Genomic DNA, 23836 nt, shown 5'->3' on the forward strand with positions numbered 1-23836 from the left:
GTTAAAAAGTCTTGAAATTTGGCGCACACCTCTAATGTGATGAGGGATTTCTTTTTATATGTTCATTTTCCTTGAACAGCGCAAAATGGCTCACAGCGCCCCCTACAAAATTTCAAAACAACAGCCCCTGCTCTGTGTTTTATGTATGAGTTTGAAACCTGGCAAGCTTATTGGAGATATCAAGATGTACAAAAAAGTCTCTTGGAGCAATATCCCAAATCCAACAGGAAGTCAGCCATTTTAAAATTAATGTGTAAATTTGGCGACATTTTCCCTCTTTTCAGGCCTCATACTTGACGAACTCTCCAAGGGATTTCATTAGATTTACGCGATCTCCTGTGTGTGGAATCTAAAGACCTTTGTGATGTTAAATTGCGAAGCTTTTTACGTTCAGGGAAACGGGGTGGTCATGGCGGCACGTGGAGTTTCAATCACTCGCCAAAAAGCAGTAACCTGCTGTCGCTCAAAAACACAATGTCCAATCTCTCCCAAAGGTCGCAGGCGTGATGAGACTCGAGCTCGGAAATGTTTGTTATGCCATTTGTCAGTAATGGTTAGAGCGCCACCTAGTGGGACGACTATAATAATGGTTGAATGAGATGAAATTTTAGCTGGTGGTTAAATGCATGAATTCCATCAATGTGACATCAGATCGGAAGCGCTGGTTTTAGGTGTTGGGCTTGGCTCGACGCGCCGGGGGTGCGAGGGCCCTCATATCGCTGCTTGCAGCTTTAATTATTATTATTATTATTATTTCGGCAAATGAATCGGCCTTTTGAGGGCCTAAACATGCTCGAAAACTCATGAAATTTTGCAGACGCGTCAGGTCTGGTGAAAATTTACGTATTTTAATGTCCGTAGACATGTCCAGGGAAAATTGGCTCAGTAGCGCCACCTAGAAAAATGAGAAACGCGAGCCCCCGAGATGGGTATGACCTACATGTATAAAACTCGGAACACATATCTAACGTTCGGAGACGCACATAAAAGTCTATTATGGCCATGTCCTAAACCCAACAGGAAGTCCGCCATTTGGAAGTGAAGGTGACATTTTGGCTCTAATTTTGCCATTTCCATGCCTCGAACTTTTGCGAACTCCTCATTGGAATTTCATCGTACAAGCTTCATATTTGGTCAGTCTCAACTACACACCTGGGCCATGTTAAATTGCGGAGCTTTTGAGTTTCGGGTTACTGTGAGGCCGTGGCGCCACGGCGAATTTCGATGACTCGCCATGAAAATCTTATTGCCTCTCGTTCTGTCATACATTGTCCGACCTTGACCAAAGTGGACACATATGATAAGGCTCCACCCCTGAACATATTTCAACTGCCATATTTGACACCAGGGACAGCGCCACCTAGTGGGAACAGGAAATGTCATGTTTTACACTTTGGGGTACAGTATTGTAATGGGTGACATCTGCAGCCTCAATTTTCTCCAGGAAAGCCTTAAGGAGTTGGTCTTGGGTTACAGAGAAAACTGTGAGTTTTCGCTGAAGGGTGTGACCCCAGCAGCATGGCGAACATTGAGGTCTCGCCATGAAGAAACAAATTAGTGTAACTCAATGAAATCCAATCTGATCAGTACCAGATTTTACAGGGATGATGTCAGACCCGCCCTGAACAGATTGATATGCCCATTGTCAGGAATACGTAGAGCGCCACCTAGTGGCACCAGGAAATGTCATGTCTTTCATTTTGTTGTACTGATTTTCACAGGTTCATCGTGGCCACCTCAAAAGCGGTGAATATCACCATCAGTCCCTCTTGATGCTTCAGTGAGAAAATTGTGACTATAAACTGAACGGCGCACCCTGGTGGCAACGCAGTTCACCATGAAAGATGAAGTGGCTTTTGAGGGGCTTGAAAAGTTTAAAAAGTCTTGAAATTTGGCGCACACCTCTAATGTGATGAGGGATTTCTTTTTATATGTTCCTTTTCCTTGAACAGCGCAAAATGGCTCCACAGCGCCCCCTACAAAATTTCAAAACAACAGCCCCTGCTCTGTGTTTTATGTATGAGTTTGAAACCTGGCAAGCTTATTGGAGATATCAAGATGTACAAAAAAGTCTCTTGGAGCAATATCCCAAATCCAACAGGAAGTCAGCCATTTTAAAATTAATGTGTAAATTTGGCGACATTTTCCCCTCTTTTCAGGCCTCATACTTTGACGAACTCCTCCAAGGGATTTCATTAGATTTACGCGATCTCCTGTGTGTGGAATCTAAAGACCTTTGTGATGTTAAATTGCGAAGCTTTTTACGTTCAGGAAACGGGGTGGTCATGCGGCACGTGGAGTTTCAATCACTCGCCAAAAAGCAGTAACCTGCTGTCGCTCAAAAACACAATGTCCAATCTCTCCAAAGGTCGCAGGCGTGATGAGACTCGAGCTCGGAAATGTTTGTTATGCCATTTGTCAGTAATGGTTAGAGCGCCACCTAGTGGGACGACTATAATAATGGTTGAATGAGATGAAATTTTAGCTGGTGGTTAAATGCATGAAGTCCATCAATGTGACATCAGATCGGAAGCGCTGGTTTTAGGTGTTGGGCGTGGCCCGACGTGCCGGGGGTGCGAGGGCCCTCATATCGCTGCTTGCAGCTTTAATTATTATTATCATTATTATTATTACGGCAAATGAATCGGCCTTTTGAGGGCCTAAACATGCTCAAAAACTCATGAAATTTTGCACACGCGTCAGGTCTGGTGAAAATTTACGTATTTTAATGTCCTCAGAAATATCACGGGAAAATTGGCTCAGTAGCGCCACCTAGAAAAATGAAAAACGCGAGTCCCCGGTGTGGGTATGACCTACATGTATGAAACTCGGAACACATATCTAACGTTAGGAGACGCACAAAAAAGTCTGTTATGGCCATGTCCTAAACCCAACAGGAAGTTCGCCATTTGGAAGTGAACGTGACATTTTGGCTCTAATTTTGCCATTTCCATGCCTCGAACTTTTTCGAACTCCTCCTTGGGATTTCATTGCATAAGCTTCATATTTGGTCAGTCTCAACTACACACCTGGGCCATGTTAAATTGCGGAGCTTTTGAGTTTTCGGGATACGGTGAGGCCGTGGCGCCACGGCGAATTTCGATGACTCGCCATGAAAATCTTATTGCTTCTCATTTTGTCATACATGTTCCGACCTGGACCAAAGAGGACACATACGATCAGGCTCCACCCCTGAACATATTTCAACTGCCATATTTGACACCAGGGACAGCGCCACCTTGTGGGAACAGGAAATGTCATGTTTTGCACTTTGGGGTACAGTAATGTGATGGGTGACATCAGCAGCCTCAAATTTCTCCAGGAAAGCCTTAAGGAGTTGGTCTTGGGTTACAGTGAAGACTGTGAGTTTTCGCGGAAGGGTGTGACCCCAGCAGCATGGCGAACATTGATGTCTCGCCATGAAGAAACAAATTAGTGTAACTCAATGAAATCCAATCTGATCAGTACTAGACTTTACAGGCATGATGTCAGTCCTGCCCTGAACAGATTGATGTGCCCATTGTCAGGAATACGTAGAGCGCCACCTAGTGGCAACAGGAAATGTCATGTATTTTACTTTGTTGTACTGATTTTCACAGGTTCATCGTGGCCACTTCAAAAGCGGTGAATATTAACATGAGTCCCTCATGATGCTTCAGTGAGAAAATTGTGACTTTAAACTGAACGGCGCAGCCTTGTGGCAACGCAGTTCACCATGAAAAATGAAGTGGCTTTTGAGGGGCTTGGAAAGTTTAAAAAGTCTTGAAATTTGGCCCACAGCTTCAATGTGATGAAGGCTTTGTTGTTATGTGATCATTTTCCTTGAATAGCGCAAAATGGCTCCACAGCGCCCCCTACAAAATTTCAAATCATCAGCCCCTGCTCTGTGTTTTATCTATGAGTCTGAAACCTGGTAAGCTTATGGAAGATGTCAAGATGTACAAAAAAGTCTCTTGGAGCAATATCCCAAATCCAACAGGAAGTCAGCTATTTTAAAATTAATGTGTAATTTTGGCGACATTTTCCCCTCCTTTCAGGCCTCATACTTTGACGAACTCCTCCAAGGGATTTCATCATATTGAACCATTCTCCAGTGTGTGGAATCTAAAGACCTTTGTGATGTTAAATTGCAAAGCTTTTTACGTTCAGGGAAACGGGGTGGTCATGGCGGCACGTGGAGTTTCAATCACTCGCCAAAAAGCAGTAATCTGCTGTCACTCAAAAATACAATGTCCAATCTCTCCCAAAGGTCGCAAGCGTGATGAGACTCGAGCTCGGAAATGTTTGTTATACCATTTGTCAGTAATGGTTAGAGCGCCACCTAGTGGGATGACTATAATCATGATTGAATGAGATGAAATTTTAGCTGGTAGTTAAATGCATGAATTCCATCAATGTGACATCAGATCGGAAGCGCTGGTTTTAGGTGTTGGGCGTGGCTCGACGTGCTGGGGTGCGAGGGCCCTCATATCGCTGCTTGCAGCTTTAATTATTATTATTATTATTAGGGCCCGAGCACAAAAGTGCGAAGGCCCTATTGTATCTGCTCTGTTTCTTATTATTATTATTATTATTATTATTATTATTATTATTATTATTATTATTATTATTATTATTTCGGCAAATGAATCGGCCTTTTGAGGGCCTGAACATGCTCGAAAACTCATGAAATTTTGCAGACGCGTCAGGTCTGGTGAAAATTTACGTATTTTAATGTCCGTAGACATGTCCAGGGAAAATTGGCTCAGTAGCGCCACCTAGAAAAATGAGAAACGCGAGCCCCGAGATGGGTATGACCTACATGTATAAAACTCGGAACACATATCTAACGTTCGGAGACGCACATAAAAGTCTATTATGGCCATGTCCTAAACCCAACAGGAAGTCCGCCATTTGGAAGTGAAGGTGACATTTTGGCTCTAATTTTGCCATTTCCATGCCTCGAACTTTTGCGAACTCCTCATTGGAATTTCATCGGACAAGCTTCATATTTGGTCAGTGCCAACTACACACCTGGGCCATGTTAAATTGCGGAGCTTTTGAGTTTTCGCGTTACTGTGAGGCCGTGGCGCCACGGCGAATTTCGATGACTCGCCATGAAAATCTTATTGCCTCTCGTTCTGTCATACATTGTCCGACCTTGACCAAAGTGGACACATATGATAAGGCTCCACCCCTGAACATATTTCAACTGCCATATTTGACATCAGGGACAGCGCCACCTAGTGGGAACAGGAAATGTCATGTTTTACACTTTGGGGTACAGTATTGTAATGGGTGACATCTGCAGCCTCAAATTTCTCCAGGAAAGCCTTAAGGAGTTGGTCTTGGGTTACAGAGAAAACTGTGAGTTTTCGCTGAAGGGTGTGACCCCAGCAGCATGGCGAACATTGAGGTCTCGCCATGAAGAAACAAATTAGTGTAACTCAATGAAATCCAATCTGATCAGTACCAGATTTTACAGGGATGATGTCAGACTCGCCCTGAACAGATTGATATGCCCATTGTCAGGAATACGTAGAGCGCCACCTAGTGGCACCAGGAAATGTCATGTCTTTCATTTTGTTGTACTGATTTTCACAGGTTCATCGTGGCCACCTCAAAAGCGGTGAATATCACCATCAGTCCCTCTTGATGCTTCAGTGAGAAAATTGTGACTATAAACTGAACGGCGCACCCTGGTGGCAACGCAGTTCACCATGAAAGATGAAGTGGCTTTTGAGGGGCTTGAAAAGTTTAAAAAGTCTTGAAATTTGGCGCACAGCTCTAATGTGATGAGGGATTTCTTTTTATATGTTCCTTTTCCTTGAACAGCGCAAAATGGCTCCACAGCGCCCCCTACAAAATTTCAAAACAACAGCCCCTGCTCTGTGTTTTATGTATGAGTTTGAAACCTGGCAAGCTTATTGGAGATATCAAGATGTACAAAAAAGTCTCTTGGAGCAATATCCCAAATCCAACAGGAAGTCAGCCATTTTAAAATTAATGTGTAAATTTGGCGACATTTTCCCCTCTTTTCAGGCCTCATACTTTGACGAACTCCTCCAAGGGATTTCATTAGATTTACGCGATCTCCTGTGTGTGGAATCTAAAGACCTTTGTGATGTTAAATTGCGAAGCTTTTTACGTTCAGGGAAACGGGGTGGTCATGGCGGCACGTGGAGTTTCAATCACTCGCCAAAAAGCAGTAACCTGCTGTCGCTCAAAAACACAATGTCCAATCTCTCCCAAAGGTCGCAGGCGTGATGAGACTCGAGCTCGGAAATGTTTGTTATGCCATTTGTCAGTAATGGTTAGAGCGCCACCTAGTGGGACGACTATAATAATGGTTGAATGAGATGAAATGTTAGCTGGTGGTTAAATGCATGAATTCCATCAATGTGACATCAGATCGGAAGCGCTGGTTTTAGGTGTTGGGCTTGGCTCGACGCGCCGGGGTGCGAGGGCCCTCATATCGCTGCTTGCAGCTTTAATTATTATTATTATTATTATTGTTATTATTATTATTTCGGCAAATGAATCGGCCTTTTGAGGGCCTAAACATGCTCGAAAACTCATGAAATTTTGCAGACTCGTCAGGTCTGGTGAAAATTTACGTATTTTAATGTCCGTAGACATGTCCAGGGAAAATTGGCTCAGTAGCGCCACCTAGAAAAATGAGAAACGCGAGCCCCCGAGATGGGTATGACCTACATGTATAAAACTCGGAACACATATCTAACGTTCGGAGACGCACATAAAAGTCTATTATGGCCATGTCCTAAACCCAACAGGAAGTCCGCCATTTGGAAGTGAAGGTGACATTTTGGCTCTAATTTTGCCATTTCCATGCCTCGAACTTTTGCGAACTCCTCATTGGAATTTCATCGTACAAGCTTCATATTTGGTCAGTCTCAACTACACACCTGGGCCATGTTAAATTGCGGAGCTTTTGAGTTTTCGGGTTACTGTGAGGCCGTGGCGCCACGGCGAATTTCGATGACTCGCCATGAAAATCTTATTGCCTCTCGTTCTGTCATACATTGTCCGACCTTGACCAAAGTGGACACATATGATAAGGCTCCACCCCTGAACATATTTCAACTGCCATATTTGACATCAGGGACAGCGCCACCTAGTGGGAACAGGAAATGTCATGTTTTACACTTTGGGGTACAGTATTGTAATGGGTGACATCTGCAGCCTCAAATTTCTCCAGGAAAGCCTTAAGGAGTTGGTCTTGGGTTACAGAGAAAACTGTGAGTTTTCGCTGAAGGGTGTGACCCCAGCAGCATGGCGAACATTGAGGTCTCGCCATGAAGAAACAAATTAGTGTAACTCAATGAAATCCAATCTGATCAGTACCAGATTTTACAGGGATGATGTCAGACCCGCCCTGAACAGATTGATATGCCCATTGTCAGGAATACGTAGAGCGCCACCTAGTGGCACCAGGAAATGTCATGTCTTTCATTTTGTTGTACTGATTTTCACAGGTTCATCGTGGCCACCTCAAAAGCGGTGAATATCACCATCAGTCCCTGTTGATGCTTCAGTGACAAAATTGTGACTATAAACTGAACGGCGCACCCTGGTGGCAACGCAGTTCACCATGAAAGATGAAGTGGCTTTTGAGGGGCTTGGAAAGTTTAAAAAGTCTTGAAATTTGGCGCACACCTCTAATGTGATGAGGGATTTCTTTTTATATGTTCATTTTCCTTGAAGAGCGCAAAATGGCTCCACAGCGCCCCCTACAAAATTTCAAAACAACAGCCCCTGCTCTGTGTTTTATGTATGAGTTTGAAACCTGGCAAGCTTATTGGAGATATCAAGATGTACAAAAAAGTCTCTTGGAGCAATATCCCAAATCCAACAGGAAGTCAGCCATTTTAAAATCAATGTGTAAATTTGGCGACATTTTCCCCTCTTTTCAGGCCTCATACTTTGACGAACTCCTCCAAGAGATTTCATTAGATTTACGCGATCTCCTGTGTGTGGAATCTAAAGACCTTGGTGATGTTAAATTGCGAAGCTTTTTACGTTCAGGGAAACGGGGTGGTCATGGCGGCACGTGGAGTTTCAATCACTCGCCAAAAAGCAGTAACCTGCTGTCGCTCAAAAACACAATGTCCAATCTCTCCCAAAGGTCGCAGGCGTGATGAGACTCGAGCTCGGAAATGTTTGTTATGCCATTTGTCAGTAATGGTTAGAGCGCCACCTAGTGGGACGACTATAATAATGGTTGAATGAGATGAAATTTTAGCTGGTGGTTAAATGCATGAATTCCATCAATGTGACATGAGATCGGAAGCGCTGGTTTTAGGTGTTGGGCTTGGCTCGACGCGCCGGGGGTGCGAGGGCCCTCATATCGCTGCTTGCAGCTTTAATTTGTATTTTTTTTTGTATTTCCTTCTGATATCTGTACCTGAGCTGAGGTGACGCAAAAATTTCCCCGTCGTGGGATCAATAAAGTCTTATCTTATCTTATCTTATATAAATAAAATTTTACTTTTTTACTTATATTCAATTCAATTCAATTCAATTTTATTTATATAGCGCCAAATCACAACAAAAGTCGCCTCAAGGCGCTTTATATTGTACAATAGATCGCACAATAATAAATACAGAGAAAAACCCAACAATCATATGACCCCCTATGAGCAAGCACTTTGGCGACAGTGGGAAGGAAAAACTCCCTTTTAACAGGAAGAAACCTCCGGCAGAACCAGGCTCAGGGAGGGGCGGGGCCATCTGCTGCGACCGGTTGGGGTGAAGAAGGAAAACAGGATAAAGACATGCTGTGGAAGAGAGACAGAGATTAATAACAGATATGATTCGATGCAGAGAGGTCTGTTAACACATAGTGAGTGAGAAAGGTGACTGGAAAGGAAAAACTCAATGCATCATGGGAATCCCCGGCAGCCTACGTCTATTGCAGCATAACTAAGGGAGGATTCAGGGTCACCTGGTCCAGCCCTAACTATATGCTTTAGTAAAAAGGAAAGTTTTAAGCCTAATCTTGAAAGTAGAGATAGTGTCTGTCTCCTGAATCCAAACTCGAAGCTGGTTCCACAGAAGAGGGGCCTGAAAACTGAAGGCTCTGCCTCCCATTCTACTTTTAAATACTCTAGGAACAACAAGTAGGCCTGCAGAGCGAGAGCGAAGTGCTCTAATAGGGTGATATGGTACTACAAGGTCATTAAGATAAGATGGGGCCTGATTATTTAAGACCTTGTATGTGAGGAGCAGGATTTTGAATTCAATTCTGGATTTAACAGGAAGCCAATGAAGGGAAGCCAAAACAGGAGAAATCTGCTCTCTCTTTCTAGTCCCTGTCAGGACTCTTGCTGCAGCATTTTGGATTAACTGAAGGCTTTTCAGGGAGTTTTTAGGACATCCTGATAATAAAGAATTACAGTAGTCCAGCCTGGAAGTAATAAATGCATGAACTAGTTTTTCAGCATCACTCTGAGACAGGATATTTCTAACTTTAGAGATGTTGCACAAATGGAAGAAAGCAGTCTTACATATTTGTTTAATATGTGCATTGAAGGACATGTCCTGGTCAAAAATGACTCCAAGGTTCCTCACAGCATTACTGGAGGCCAAGGTAATGCCATCCAGAGTAAGAATCTGCTTAGATACCATATTTCTAAGATTTTCAGGGCCGAGTACAGTAACCTCAGTTTGATCTGAATTAAGAAGCAGAAAGTTAGCGGCCATCCAGGTCTTTATGTCTTTAAGACATTCCTGCAGTTTAACTAATTGGTGTGTGTTACCTGGCTTCATGGACAGATAGAGCTGTGTGTCATCTGCATAGCAGTGAAAATGTATGCTATGTCTTCTAATGATGCTGCCTAAGGGAAGCATGTATAATGTAAACAGAATTGGTCCTAGCACTGAACCCTGTGGAACACCATAATTGACCTTAGTCTGTGAAGAGGACTCTCCATTTACATGTACAAATTGGAGTCTATTAGATAGATATGATACAAACCACTGCAGTACAGTACCTGTAATACCTACAGCATGTTCTAATCGCTCTAATAGGATATTATGGTCAACAGTATCGAACGCTGCACTGAGGTCTAGCAGGACAAGCACAGAGATGAGTCCACTGTCAGAGGCCATAAGAAGATCATTTGTAACCTTCACTAAAGCTGTTTCTGTGCTGTGATGAGCTCTGAAACCTGACTGAAACGCTTCAAATAAGCCATTCCTCTGCAGATGATCTGTTAGCTGTTTGACAACTACTCTTTCAAGGATGTTTGATATGAAAGGAAGGTTGGAGATTGGCCTATAATTAGCTAAGACTGCTGGGTCTAGAGATGCTTTTTAAGTAAAGGTTTAACTACAGCCACCTTGAAGGCCTGTGGTACATAGCCGATTATTAGAGATAGGTTGATCATATTTAAGATTGAAGCATTAATTAATGGCAGGACTTCTTTGAGCAGTTTTGTAGGAATGGGGTCTAAAAGACACGTTGATGGTTTGGAGGAATTAATTATTGAAGTTAACTCAGAAAGATCAATTGGAGAAAAAGAGTCTAACTTAACATCGATGGTACTAAAAGTAGCTGTAGATAATATTACATCTGTGGGATGATTATTGGTAATTTTTTCTCTAATGATAAAAATTTTATTTGTGAAGAAGTTCATGAAGTCATTACTAGTTAACGTTAAAGGGATTGTTGGCTCAGTAGAGCTCTGACTGTTTGTCAGCCTGGCTACAGTGCTGAAGAGAAACCTGGGGTTGTTCTTATTTTCTTCAATCAGTGACGAATAGTAAGATGTTCTGGCTTTGCGGAGGGCTTTCTTATAAAGCAGCAAACTATTTCTCCAGGCTAAATGATGATCCTCTAAATTTGTGACACGCCATTTCCTCTCCAGCTTACGAGTCGTCTGCTTTAGGCTACGTGTTTGAGAATTATACCACGGAGTCAGGTACTTCGGATTTGAGGCCTTAGTTTTCACAGGAGCTACAGTATCCAGAGTCGTACGTAGTGAGGAGGTAAAATTATTAACAAGATAATCGACCTCTGTTGGAGTAGCGTTCAGATAGCTGCTCTGCTCTATGTTGGTACAGGGCATTGAAGATGATAACAGTGGGTGGATTATATTCTTAAACTTAGTTACAGCACTTTCAGAAAGACATCTACTGTGATAAAGTCTACTCTCCACTGCTGTGTAATCAATTATTGTAAATGTAAATGTTATCAGGAAATGATCAGACAGCAGAGGGTTTTCAGGAAACACTGTTAAATGTTCAGTTTCTATGCCATATGTTAAAACAAGATCTAGAGTGTGATTAAAGTGGTGGGTGGGTTCTTTTACATTTTGAGAGAAGCCAATTGAGTCTAATAACAGATTAAATGCCATGTTGAGGCTGTCAGTTTTAGCATCTACATGGATGTTAAAATCACCCACAATAATTATTTTATCTGAGCTGAGCACTAAATCAGATAAAAAGTCTGAGAAATCAGAGAGAAACTCTGTGTAAGGCCCAGGTGGACGATAGATGATAACAAGTAAGACTGGCTTCTGAGTTTTACAGCTGGGGTGGACGAGGCTAAGCATCAGCCTTTCAAATTAATTAAAAGTCTGTCTGGGTCTTTGGTTGATTAATAGGCTGGTGTGAAAAATTGCTGCCACACCGCCCCCTCGGCCTGTGCTTCGAGGTTTCTGGTAGTTAGAATGACTCGGGGGTGTTGATTCATTTAAACTAACATAATCCTCCTGCTGCAACCAGGTTTCTGTAAGGCAGAGTAAATCGATTTGTTGATCAATTATTAAGTCATGTACTAACAGAGACTTGGAGGAGAGAGACCTAATATTTAATAATCCACATTTCACTGTTTTACTCTTTGGTTCAGATGTGGATACTGTATTGTTCTTTCTTTGTGATTTTTTATGTTTAAGTTGTTTGTTGCTGGTTTTTAGTTTGTTTTTTGTCTGTTTGGGAGCTGACACAGTCTCTATGGAGATGGGTTTTGGGGGGTAGCAGGAGGAGAGAAGCTGCAGAGAGGCGTGTAAGACTGCAACTCTGCTTCCTGGTCCCAACTCTGGATAGTCATATTTTGGGGGGTTTAATAAATTGGTCCATATTTCTAGAAATGAGAGCTGCTCCATCCAAAGTGGGATGGATGCCGTCTCTCCTAACAAGACCAGGTTTCCTCCAGAAGGTTTGCCAATTATCTATGAAGCCCACATCGTTTCTGGGACACCACTCAGACAGCCAGCAATTTAAGGAGAACATGCGGCTAAACATGTCACTCCTGGTCTGATTGGGGAGGGGACCAGAGAAAACTACAGAGTCCCACATTGTTTTGGCAAAGTTACACACCGATTCAATATTGATTTTAGTGACCTCCGATTGGCGTAACCGGGTGTCATTACTGCCGACGTGAATTATGATCTTACTGTATTTACGTTTACCCTTAGCCAGCAGTTTTAAATTTCCTTCAATGTCGCCTGCTCTGGCCCCTGGAAGACAATTGACTATGGTTGCCGGTGTCTCTAGCTTCACATGTCTGAGAACAGAATCACCAATTACCAGAGTTTGACCCCCGGCGGGTGTGTCGCCGAGTGGGGAAAAACGGTTAGACACATGAACAGGTTGGTGGTGTACCTGGGGCTTCTGCTTAGGACTATGCTTCCTCCTCACCGTCACCCAGCCGCCCTCTTTCGCCAGCTGCTTGGGGTCTGCCGGGGAACAGCTAGCGGGGCCTGCGCTATCTTCGGCTGCACCAGCTACAGGGGCCTGGCTAGCTACGGGTGAATGAAGGGTGCGAAGCCGAGTCTCCAATTCAGTAATCCTGGCCTCCAGAGCTGCAAATATGCTACATTTGTTACAGGTATCAATACTGCTAAAGGAGGCCGAGGAGTAGCTAAACATCTGACACAATGAGCAAGAAAGTGCAGGAGGGACAGGTGAAGTAGCCATGGTGCTAACGAGTCGGCTACGAGCTAAGCTAAGCTAGCGAAACAGTACAGAGACAGTGAGTGAATACTTTGGCTATAAATTAGGTAGTGAGTACACAGAAAGTGTGCTTCGGATGAAGCACGTTAAGATTATACTATGAAAAAGGGATGTGTCAAAAGATTTAAATTAAATTGCTAAGCAGAAAAGCTACTCAGAAACACCACTGTGTTTGAGCAGGAACAGGAAGTGATACTCTACCGCAGAGCGAGCGAACACCAAGTGACAGCCATGACATCACCCAAAGTGAAGCATTAAACTTGCGGGTCGCCCCCCGCCCCCTCCCAGCCCCTCACTACTGACATTCCAACATATTAATCTTTAACCGCTGCCAGATGGACAGGAAGCAGCAGAGCGGGCTAAAGCACAGCCTCGTGGGCACGTTTGTTCAGGATGAGCTGCCTGCTTCATCACCATGGTGACGGCACACGGAGAGCGTAATGTCAGAGGATGTTTGAGCTGCAGTTTGTTTCTGATTTCACACCAAACGGTGGCTTCAGGAGTCCAGAACTGCCAGAACCACCTCCGCTTCCTGCAGACATCACCCAACGTAACGACGAGGAAACCCACGCCGTAGGAAGTCGCTTTCAAACCGACTTGGACCAAAAACAACCACACGCACATACAAACAAACACGCTATGTATGTTATGTTAAATGTTCATTTGGGTTTGAGAGTAACGAAATTTCTATTCTCTGTATGTCCTGTACATGTGGCAGAATTGACAAATAAAGTTGACTTTGACTTTGACTTTATAAAACTTTGCCAAAATCATGTCGGACTGTAACGTACTCTGGTCCCGTCCCCAATCTAAAACCCCCAAAACATTGGGACCAGGAAGCAACTAAAAACCAGCAAAAAAAAATCTTAATAATAAAAAATCACAATGAAACAACAATACAGCATCCTCAACAGGATGGATGATGTATCTGTCCGGATGGATGGACAGACGGATGGATGATGGATGGATGTTTAGATGGATGGATGGATGGACTGAAAGATGGATTGATGGGTGGATGGTTGATGTTTGGATGGATGGACGGGTGGATGGATGGATGGATGGATGGAGAGACGGGTGGTGGATGGATGGATGTTTTGTTGGATGTATGTATGCATGGATGGACAGATGATGGATAGACGGGTGGTGGATGGATAGATGGATGTTTGGTTGGATGGATGCATGGATATATATACAATAATTGACAAAGTGAGTGGGGTTAAGTTGGTGGGTGTGTGTAGTAACAGAATCTGTCAGTTGGAGGTGGAATGGGGTAGGAGCACAGGTGTGCGTACCTGCAGAGACACTGGGAGCCATCACTGAGACTCCTCATGTGCACAGGAATCAGACAGGCGTTAGCAGCTGAGTCCAGGCTGCATTCCTCGGTTTTGTCTTCGTTGTCAGGAGTAAACAGGCCGTCTGGCCTCAGGTGTGTCGGGTTTGACTCCCAGGGAGGTAAGAAACAGGCCCGGCCTCGTTATCAGCCGGCAGCCATTAGCACTAATGTGTCAGCAAACAGTGACGCTGTAGAATCAGCAAGTGCTGTAAAGAGCTCACAGTTAAGAGCACTCGTTAGGGTTTACTTTGGTCTCCAGCGAGACTTTAAAAACTAGTTCCACTCTCGGCTCCTATTAGCCCGTTAGCTGCGAGGAGCTAAGAGCTTGCCTCGGTAATGAGGGCACGGCTGATGAGCTGAAGCGAGAGAGCCTAACAGCTCTCTCGCTTCACTGAGTGAATGGGTTAAATGCAGAGAGGAATTTCCCTACGGGGATCAATAAAGTACACTTTCTTTCTTTTCTAATCAGCTGGAGGGTTGTTCAGTCCCAGGAGCTTCTCTGCAAATTCTCAGGGCTCACCTGCACCGAAGGACTGACGCCTCCGCTCACAGGAAACTTTGAACCCATGTCTCCAACTTTTCAACTGGAGTCCAGACTGGAGCTAACTGGATGATTCTGCCTGCTGCTGACCAGGAAGCCGTTTATGGGGGTTTTATCTCGGTAAAACCTTTCAGTGTAATCGTCCTGCTGGCTGTGCTGACGGGGAGACGTGCGCAGCGTTTCAATGCACAGATTTTCCAGAAGCTTCCAGACATCTTGTAGCCTGCAGAAAACGGATTTTCCCACCACAGAGCTCCTGGAGTCAAACTCCTCACCTGCAGCTCATCTGCAACTCACACACCTCTGAGGCTGATTCGGTGCTGTCTGACGCCGTTCCTAATAAAGAGTCGGAGCTGTACTCAGAGCAGCTTGTCTCACTCCGTCTCATAGTGTTTGATTAAGGAGACAAAAGGCAGACACAAGGTAAAATTAGCCTCAGTGTGTTTGGCAGGAAATACCTACAGATCTGATAGGCGTCCACGGCGGCCTTATAAGGCGGCAGGTTGTGACCTCTGTTAATGAATGTGCTGTTGGGAGGTTTGCTGGCTCTGTGGGAACCGGAGAGGGAAGCTGTCTGCGGCTGTTTGTTCGAGCTCTCGGCGGGTTTACACACTGATACACCTCCACAGATAGAGGACGCTCGATTTATGACTCCATCGCTAAACTGTGGCCTAGCCAAGGGCTCCACGTCTCAGGTCCTCAGCTCACCCCACAGACTTTCACTCCCACAAACTCCCAGCCTCTCTGAATTATCCATCACACACGAGTCCCAGCCTTTCCTCCTGCTCCTGCTCTGTGTGCCAACAGCCTCGCTTCGTACTGGAGAAACTATGCTGTTATAGTTTGACAGCAGAAATGATAAAAAGACAATCAAAGACAGCGAGTGATGCGGGAAGGTTAGAGCGCTTTGTGCATGACTAAAACCCTGAAAAATCAGGGCCTGGAGGCAGCTCGTCTTACTGCCCGCACGTTTGCACCTCAGCCCGTTGAGGCCAGGATCTCAGCTCACAGATCTCAGCTGGAGAATGGGCCGAAGCTCCGAGTGCAGGAGTTCTTCTGGAGGTGTATCTGCAGGGGACGACTGGGACACGACACCTGGGTTAGAGCATCACGAAGAAAAAACAGCCAGATGTGGGTCTACGGCTACAAGCTGTAGCGGTTTTTCAAAATAAAAGGCCTTTGGTTAATGCGGGATTTCAGAGGCTAAAGAGAATCTGATCAAAGCCATTAAATCATCCACACATGCAGCTTACTGAAACACAACTTTGAGCACCAGCATCCGTACTGCCAGCTGCTGTAAGTGTATCTACATTGCAGAATGACTCTTTACTGCAGTACAAAATCAGAATCCTTCTGTATAGACTCTGAGGGCGCTGGCATTAAACCTGAACGCAGGTCTGACTGTCCTGACACACACACCACAGGAACAGACTTAACGACAGGTGTGTGTCTGCAGCTCCTCTGACAAACCTGCCACAGCGATCGATTCAGCTCAAGTTACTGGCTCTGCTGCAGAGGAGGAGGAGGGGGAGGAGGAGTGGGGGAGAGGAGGAGGAGGGAGGAGAGGGAGGAGGACGGGGAGGAGGAGGAGGAGTAGGGGGAACAGGAGGAGAGGAGAGGGAGGGGGAGGATGAGGACGCCTGATCAGGCCAGGATCTGTTTCTCTGTGTGTGTGTGTAAACTAGAGATGGCACGATACCACTTTTTTATGTCCGATACCGATACCGATATCATAAATTTGGATATCTGCCGATACTGATATGAATCCGATATAGTGTGTTTTTTAATCAATAAAACTGTTTTTTAATATCTTGCTGCATTTTGTATAAGTTCATACTCAAGTTTAAATAAACAACAACACTAAAGCTATTCTGTTATACCTGTATGTAAAAAATACACTGCACCCAAAATATTTCATAGTTCAGCAACACTGATCAATCTAATAAACTGAAACCTGCTCCATCCTCCCTATTCTGGTATTTTAAAGCGTACTTAGCAGAAGTAACCTAACCCTATCCCTCGGGATGAATAAAGTATGATCAATTAATCAATCAATCAAATATTAAGCAACCTAACTAATAGGGTTGCAAACTCCCAGCAAAAAAAAAAAATAGGGAACCACCCCCCACCCTCCACCTCATGATGCTTAATTGATGTAATCAACTTTAATTTGATGCAGGGTGAAAAAAAATGCACAGAAATCAATTATTTTTCAAGAATAATTAAATAGATTCAACATCTTTCTTCAACAGAATTGCAGACTGCACAGATGGTACCTTCCCAAAGGAAAAAGTACTATAGCTTACTAGGGTATATTAGACTTAACAGTTACTATATACAGTAATGGACTTCTATACATTTTACATCAGATTAAAACTTTGGGTGTAAGATTCAGATAATTATTTATTAAAAGCGAGACATTTTAAATGAGAATAAGAAAGAAAAGTATGTCTTTGTGCCCCCTTTTCCCTGTTCATGCCCTATCGGCCCCCCTGGCTACACTTTGCTAGATCCGCCCCTGCACAGTTACCAGCCGTCAGCTACGTAGAAAAGGATCCTGGTGTAGAAAGTAATATTAAATACATTCTAACAACAGCTTATCAAGCTTAAACGTGCTGCTGTTGTTCAGCCGCTGGTTTCCTCTTTCTGGTGCAAAGTGGGCCAAAAACAAAGAAGAGAGACGGACTCGCGACAGAAAAGCCGATCAGCTGATCATTGATCAGTTTCATGATTGAAGTAGCAGCAGGAGAGGGAGGGAGAGAGAGGCAGTCGCTCCATATATCGGTTGTTAAGCTTAACGTGGGAACGCTTTACAAACATTCAGAGATGAACTTACACACTTGCTTTACTTCTCTCTGGGATAACTTCCTCGGAGATGAAATGCTGGTTTGGTAGCGAGGCTACAAATACACACAGCTGCTCTATCACGTGACGCATACTGCTGCAACGTGCTACGGTTATGAGCCGAGTTACGCCGTGTTGCAAGTTTTGTGAGGTGCTTTTTTGATATTTAATGGATCGGATTACATTTTTTATTTCTCTCCGATATCCGATCCAGTAATTTAGGTCAGTATCGGACCGATACCGATACGTAATATCGGATCGGTCCATCTCTAGTGTAAACATGTATTCATATCTTTGTGGGGACCCGTCCCTACGAGTTTGAAGCATCTTAGAGACTGACACTGTGGTTTTAGTGACAGGGTTAAGGTTATGGTTCGGGGTAAACGGCGTTATGTCAGTTAGATGTCGCTACAAGTTATGAATACCCGACGTGTGTGTGTTCATGTGTGTGTGTTTGTGTGTAGCAGCAGAGTGATCCTGTGCACAGATAAATGTTTCTGATTGGACAGAGCAGTGCGATCTACCTGATGTCTGCTGGTTTTTCTGGACTAACATGAGACGTTGAGCGCTCTGGAGAAAGCTGATTTCTGGATAGTTTTTGCTGCGAGGAAAACAGCGTGGTGTGTACGTCACATGACGTCAGTTGCGAGAATGAAAGACGAAGCTCGCCACCACAGCTTGCCACGTGCTGAAAATGCGCGAGCAGCTCTCTGATTTGCTTTCAAATGATCAAGCGTCTGCGTGTTTGTTCACATTCAGTTTTAGTTAAAACTCTGATTTGATTAAGATGACCTTAACGTACAGGTGTCATGAAGGGGGCGTCACTTTGTGTATCTGGCAGGAAGCACGTTTATTTGGCGGCCGGTCACGGACTCACCTCGCCCGTTATCCTGGATTTTGGAGAGGATCTGGGAGTAGATCACGGACTTGTCCTCAATGAACACACTTTCCTCGACGCTGATGTTGATGTTGCTCAGCTCCATGTACAGACCCTCGATGGCGAAGTAGCACGGCCGGTCGTCCTTCTTGTCGTCGCTGAAGACGACCATCACCTGTTCCCGCCACCCAAAGTGCTCACAGATCCGCACCGCGAACCGCCCCAGCTTCTTGTGGGTGGGCCCCGTGTTGGTGATGGACAGGTACGTTCCGCTGGAAAACGCCACGGCCGGGGCACCTGCCGTCACCATGGGGACGCCCCAGTGGGTGGTGAAGAGGCCGACGGGGGAGGAGCTGTAGGAGCAGCCGGGCCCAATGAACGCCCACGGGTTGTAGGCGAGTTTGAGGTCCACCGCCATGAGCGGGGCGACGGACTCGGAGCACATCCCGTCCTTGTCCTGGCTGTTCTTGAAGAAGTAGATGAGGTGGTGGTTGGGGAGGAGTGTGGGGTCGGCGTTTATGTCTCTGATGGCCCGGTCCACGGCAGGGCCGATGCGAGGCCACGCCCACGGGTATCTGGTGTTGTTCTCTGGTAAAATGACAGCCAGTGTAATGTTCTGGAGGCGTTCGTGGTCCCGCTGGGTTTGTCCCGGGCCGTGAGTTCGGGCCTCCGGCCGCAGGCTGAACAGAACCGGCAGAGCCAGCAGGAGGGCGGCACCTTCCTTCCAGCGGGCCATCCTCCGCCCACAGGTGGTCCACGTCCACCGCAGCTGGATAACCGAGCGCCGCAAGCTGCAGAGACACAACAGAGGCATTAGACAGACCTGAGGTGTGAAGCTTGCTGTAAGCAAAGCCTAATCACATGCTGAGCACAGCGCGAGCTGCCGTCACGCCTTGCCTCACTCCAACAATCTGCTCCGTCAGTCCTTAAAGGCCTCGCCGAGGCGGGGGGATAAACTCCCCGAAGCTTTCCTGGAAGACCCTCCGCCCTCTAAACAAACAAGATGACATCGCCGTGATGTCAGACAAATACGCGCCGTCGGAAGGCCTCGCTTCATGAGCGCCAGACCTACCTGTGCTAAAGTGAGACCGCCATTGAAGCTCCATACCATAATTTATTTATACAGCACTTTAAAAACAACACATGACTGACCAGCAGAAATATAATAAATAAATAAGAATACTAAATAAATAAATAACAATAACAGAGTCAGTTACTCACTGAGTCAAACGCCAAAGAATAAAAATGAGTTTTTAACCAGCACTGACGTAGACGCCTAATGTGAAGAGGAAGCTTCGGGGCCACAGCAGAGGACTCGCTCTCCTCTAAGTTTCAGCCGTGATTTAGGGACTGAGAGCAACAGCTGCTCAGCTGAGTGAACGAGGGGGACATGGGCAAATATACAGGTGACAGACCGTCCGCTGAAACACTCCTCATCACGCCTCGTTCACACACACACACACACCAGAGGGTAACTCGGGGTCAGTATCTTGCACATTGATGTTGGGCATGCAGTCTGGGGCAGCCAGGTTTCGAACCACCAACCTTCTGATCAGTGTACGCTGAACCTCCTGAGCGGCCCCCAAAACAACCTGAACGTGGAGCTGAGAAGCAGCTCAGAGCCTCACACACACTGTGGATGATGGTGGGTGGAGGTGGGTGATGGGTTCGTGCACGTCTCCCAGTGCAGCTTTCAGCACAGAGACAGGCTCAGAGGTGCCACTCTGCCACGACATGGTCGCCAGTTGTTCATCCTGCAGCTGTGACCGCGTGCACACGGGATCACCTGCGGCACGTTGGCACTAACGGGCTTCCATACCCGCCGTGCCTGAAAGCATCTGCGCCCGCGGACCGCAGCTGTCCGTCCTCGGGACGGGGACGGACAGCTGCCTGAACTTTGCCCCCCCGGAGGAAAAGTGTGTCTCCAAACTTTAACGCTGTAAAAACACTTTCAGAGATAAAAACACGAACTTCAGCACACTTACATTCAGCGCGTTGACGTGCGCAGATCAGCTTTAAATCCTCCAAGTCCGCTCAGGTCACAGGCACGAGCCCTTCGGAGTGTCAGCCCGAGCCCACTCAGCTCCCACTGCCACACAGCGGCGGAGCAGCCGGACCGATCACAGCCTGCAGGGCGGAGAGCCGGGGAGGAGCGGGGGGAGGAACCAGCGCTGCACAGCAGAGGCAAACAATACTACAGCCCAGCGGCACTGTCACTGCGCCCTCTGGTGGCTGGAAATCAGCTCCACGCCTGCAGTTCCTCTGGTGTCCAGCAGAGGCAGCAGAGCGTCAGTCCCCACAGACGCCCATGTTATCAGAATCAGAACACTTTATTAACCCCTGAGGAAATGACGTGTTTACAGTCGCTCCAAGACAATAAGAGCAACAGGCTGAACCAGTGAAATAATATTTTATAAAGTTACAAACATAAGAAATTGCTCTAACGGCTCAATTATAAACATCCAGAATATTACAGAGGTGAAATATATATGATTGACATTTAACTCTAACCTGTGAAACTTTATTTCACCGTGTGCTGTGCATTCAATGGAGCTGTACAGAGATTTCCACAGGCAGGAATGACCTCCTGTGTCGTTCAGTGGTGCATTATGGGTAATCTCAGTCTCTAACTGAGCGTGCTCCTGTGACTGGCCAGCACGTTATGGAGTGGGTGGGATATATTATCCAGCATCATCATTATCTTGGACAACATCCGCCTCTCAGACACCACCCTAAAGGAGTCCAGCTCCGTCCCCACAGTATTACTGGCCTTGTGATCAGTTTATTTAGTCTGTTGGCGTCTGCTACCCTCAGCCTGCTGTCCCAGCATGCAACAGCACAGAGGATAGCACTGACCACAACAGACTCACAGAAAATCCCGAGCATTGTCCGACAGATGTTGAAGGACCTCACGATGACTCTGGCCCTTCCTGTAGAGCAGTGCTGTTTTTAACCCAGTGCAGTTTGTTGTCTATGTGTACTCTGAGGTATTTCAGAATCAGAAAGACTTTATTTATCCCCATGGGGCAATTAAGATTTATTAATTATTTATTAATTAAGATTTAGACTAGTACTTATAGTACTCCACAACGTCCACATGGACAGAACAGCTGGCTGTAGAACTGGACCTCTGGGTTAGGGTTAATGTGTTCAGCTTTTTTTATTGGTGGTGACGTCATCTGGTGCTTCTCCTTTGAGATCAGAGTGTCTCTGAAAAAGATTTATTTCTTTACAGATCTTATCTTCTGTTTAACCACAGATCACGCTGCTCGCTGCATGAGCTCATTACTTCCTTAAAATCACCACATTAACATTGAAAGTGGGAAAACAGCTTCATGATCCCTGCTGCTGATGGCTCACAACCAACATGTTTGGTGTGTTGTTTCGCTCTCTGCTGATGCCTTCCTGATGGATTTCCTCTTATTGTTTTCATGTCTCCAACTGTTTTTATGTGGATTGTAATGTCAGCGTGCATGTGAGCTAATAAAGGTTTTGCCTTCAGTTCAAATAAAATATTCAAGGACACCGTCCCTTTAAGTCCACATTCATCTAACTGGACAACATCTGGAAGCAGCACCCAGAAGACGGTCAGTGTTGTCAGTGATGAAGAGAACCCGTCGTGAAGACGCACGCAGATAGGTGTTCATAACACTTATTTTAGAGAGAAGATGATTGGATGATCCTCGGGATAAAGAGCTAAAAATAGAAGAACGTCAGCGAGGAGCAGGTGGTATGCTGCTGTGGACGCTGTGGATGCCATGTAGTTCCATCGATGAAGCACAGTCATCAGCTCAAACAGACACCTGTGATGTCAAAATAAAAGTGTGTGTGAACGCTCTGAGAGACCTCTGATCTCCTCGCTGTCATGGTTCAGCTGAGTCACCAGTGTTTTTACATGATGTCTCTGTTTCCTCCCCTGGGTGGAGCAATCATCAGTGCACCTCCCACACTCACCTGTGGAAAGTCCTGGTAGTCTACAGGTAGTCTTTAAGACCAGTGTCCACATCTCTTCTTCGCCAGTTTGTCAGCTAACTTATGTTAGTAACAGGCCATCTTTACTCACTGTACTAAGTTCTATGGTTAACTTATCGTACTGTCCTTGTGGTCTCTGGATTCACCACTGCCTCAGCCTACACCTGTTGCAGCATAACTAAGGGAGGATTCAGGGTCACCTGGTCCAGCCCTAACTATATGCTTTAGCAAAAAGGAAAGTTTGAAGCCTAATCTTGAAAGTAGAGATAGTGTCTGTCTCCTGAATCCAAACTGGAAGCTGGTTCCACAGAAGAGGGGCCTGAAAACTGAAGGCTCTGCCTCCCATTCTACTTTTAAATACTCTAGGAACAACAAGTAGGCCTGCAGTGTGAGAGCGAAGTGCTCTAATAGGGTGATATGGTACTACAAGGTCATTAAGATAAGATGGGGCCTGATTATTTAAGACCTTGTATGTGAGGAGCAGGATTTTGAATTCAATTCTGGATTAAACAGGAAGCCAATGAAGGGAAGCCAAAACAGGAGAAATCTGCTCTCTCTTTCTAGTCCCTGTCAGGACTCTTGCTGCAGCATTTTGGATTAGCTGAAGACTTTTCAGCGAGTTTTTAGGACATCCTGATAATAATGAATTACACCTTTGGTCCTGACCTTAACCTTTGAACCTGACCCTTAATCCCGAAAGACTCCTCCGTGCAGACTGTGTGTGACAGAGGTTTGCAGCTGTATAGAGGTGCGCTGCTTATAATAAAAGTGTGTTCATGGTTGGGTGAGTTGGGCCCGTTGGGGTTTAAGAACGGGCTTTAAAAATAGAAGCAAAGAAAAAGCTCCTAACTCTGAACGTGTTTCAATAAAACGTAAAGAATGAAGTACTGAGAGTCTGATTTTGCTCAAATATGCACTTCCTGGGTTCATTTGTGTTCCTGCAGCTTCCAGTGTCTGAGAAAATCATCTTCAGAGTGAACATGAAGAGCAGGATCAGCTGGGAACATGTGACCAGTAATGAGGTGCTGATGTACTTCCTTTTAGGAAACCAAACATGAATTATAGATTTCCTTCCAGCTGGAATCCTCAGCATGCCGGTCTACCAACCAATCACAGAAGAGCGTCACTGCAGCATTGTGGAGATGAGAATGTTAAAGTTGTGACATCAGCACTGCAGTGTGAGGTCACAGCTGTAACCCTGTGAGCAGGGTGCTAGTGCACTGATAGACTGAATATATTTACTCTACTAAGCACACGTTTAATGCACTTGTGCTACTTTCTGATACTATTTTACTTTATTCTGGATCAAAAT

General features: G+C 45.3%; 1 protein-coding gene across 1 annotated transcript in view; it reads right to left on the bottom strand.

Moving 5' to 3' along the window:
- LOC100692491 (atrial natriuretic peptide receptor 1) overlaps positions 1–20701 on the bottom strand; it is a 79901-nt gene extending 59200 nt beyond the window's left edge. The window contains 2 exon segments of the mRNA XM_019364814.2: positions 18553–19343; positions 20538–20701. Of these exon segments, the coding sequence (XP_019220359.1) occupies positions 18553–19288 (736 nt within the window). The 5' untranslated portion in view covers positions 19289–19343; positions 20538–20701.
- Positions 20702–23836: the final 3135 nt, after the last annotated feature.

Source organism: Oreochromis niloticus, linkage group LG11 (genome assembly GCF_001858045.2).
Source record: "Oreochromis niloticus isolate F11D_XX linkage group LG11, O_niloticus_UMD_NMBU, whole genome shotgun sequence".
Lineage (NCBI taxonomy): Eukaryota > Metazoa > Chordata > Actinopteri > Cichliformes > Cichlidae > Oreochromis > Oreochromis niloticus.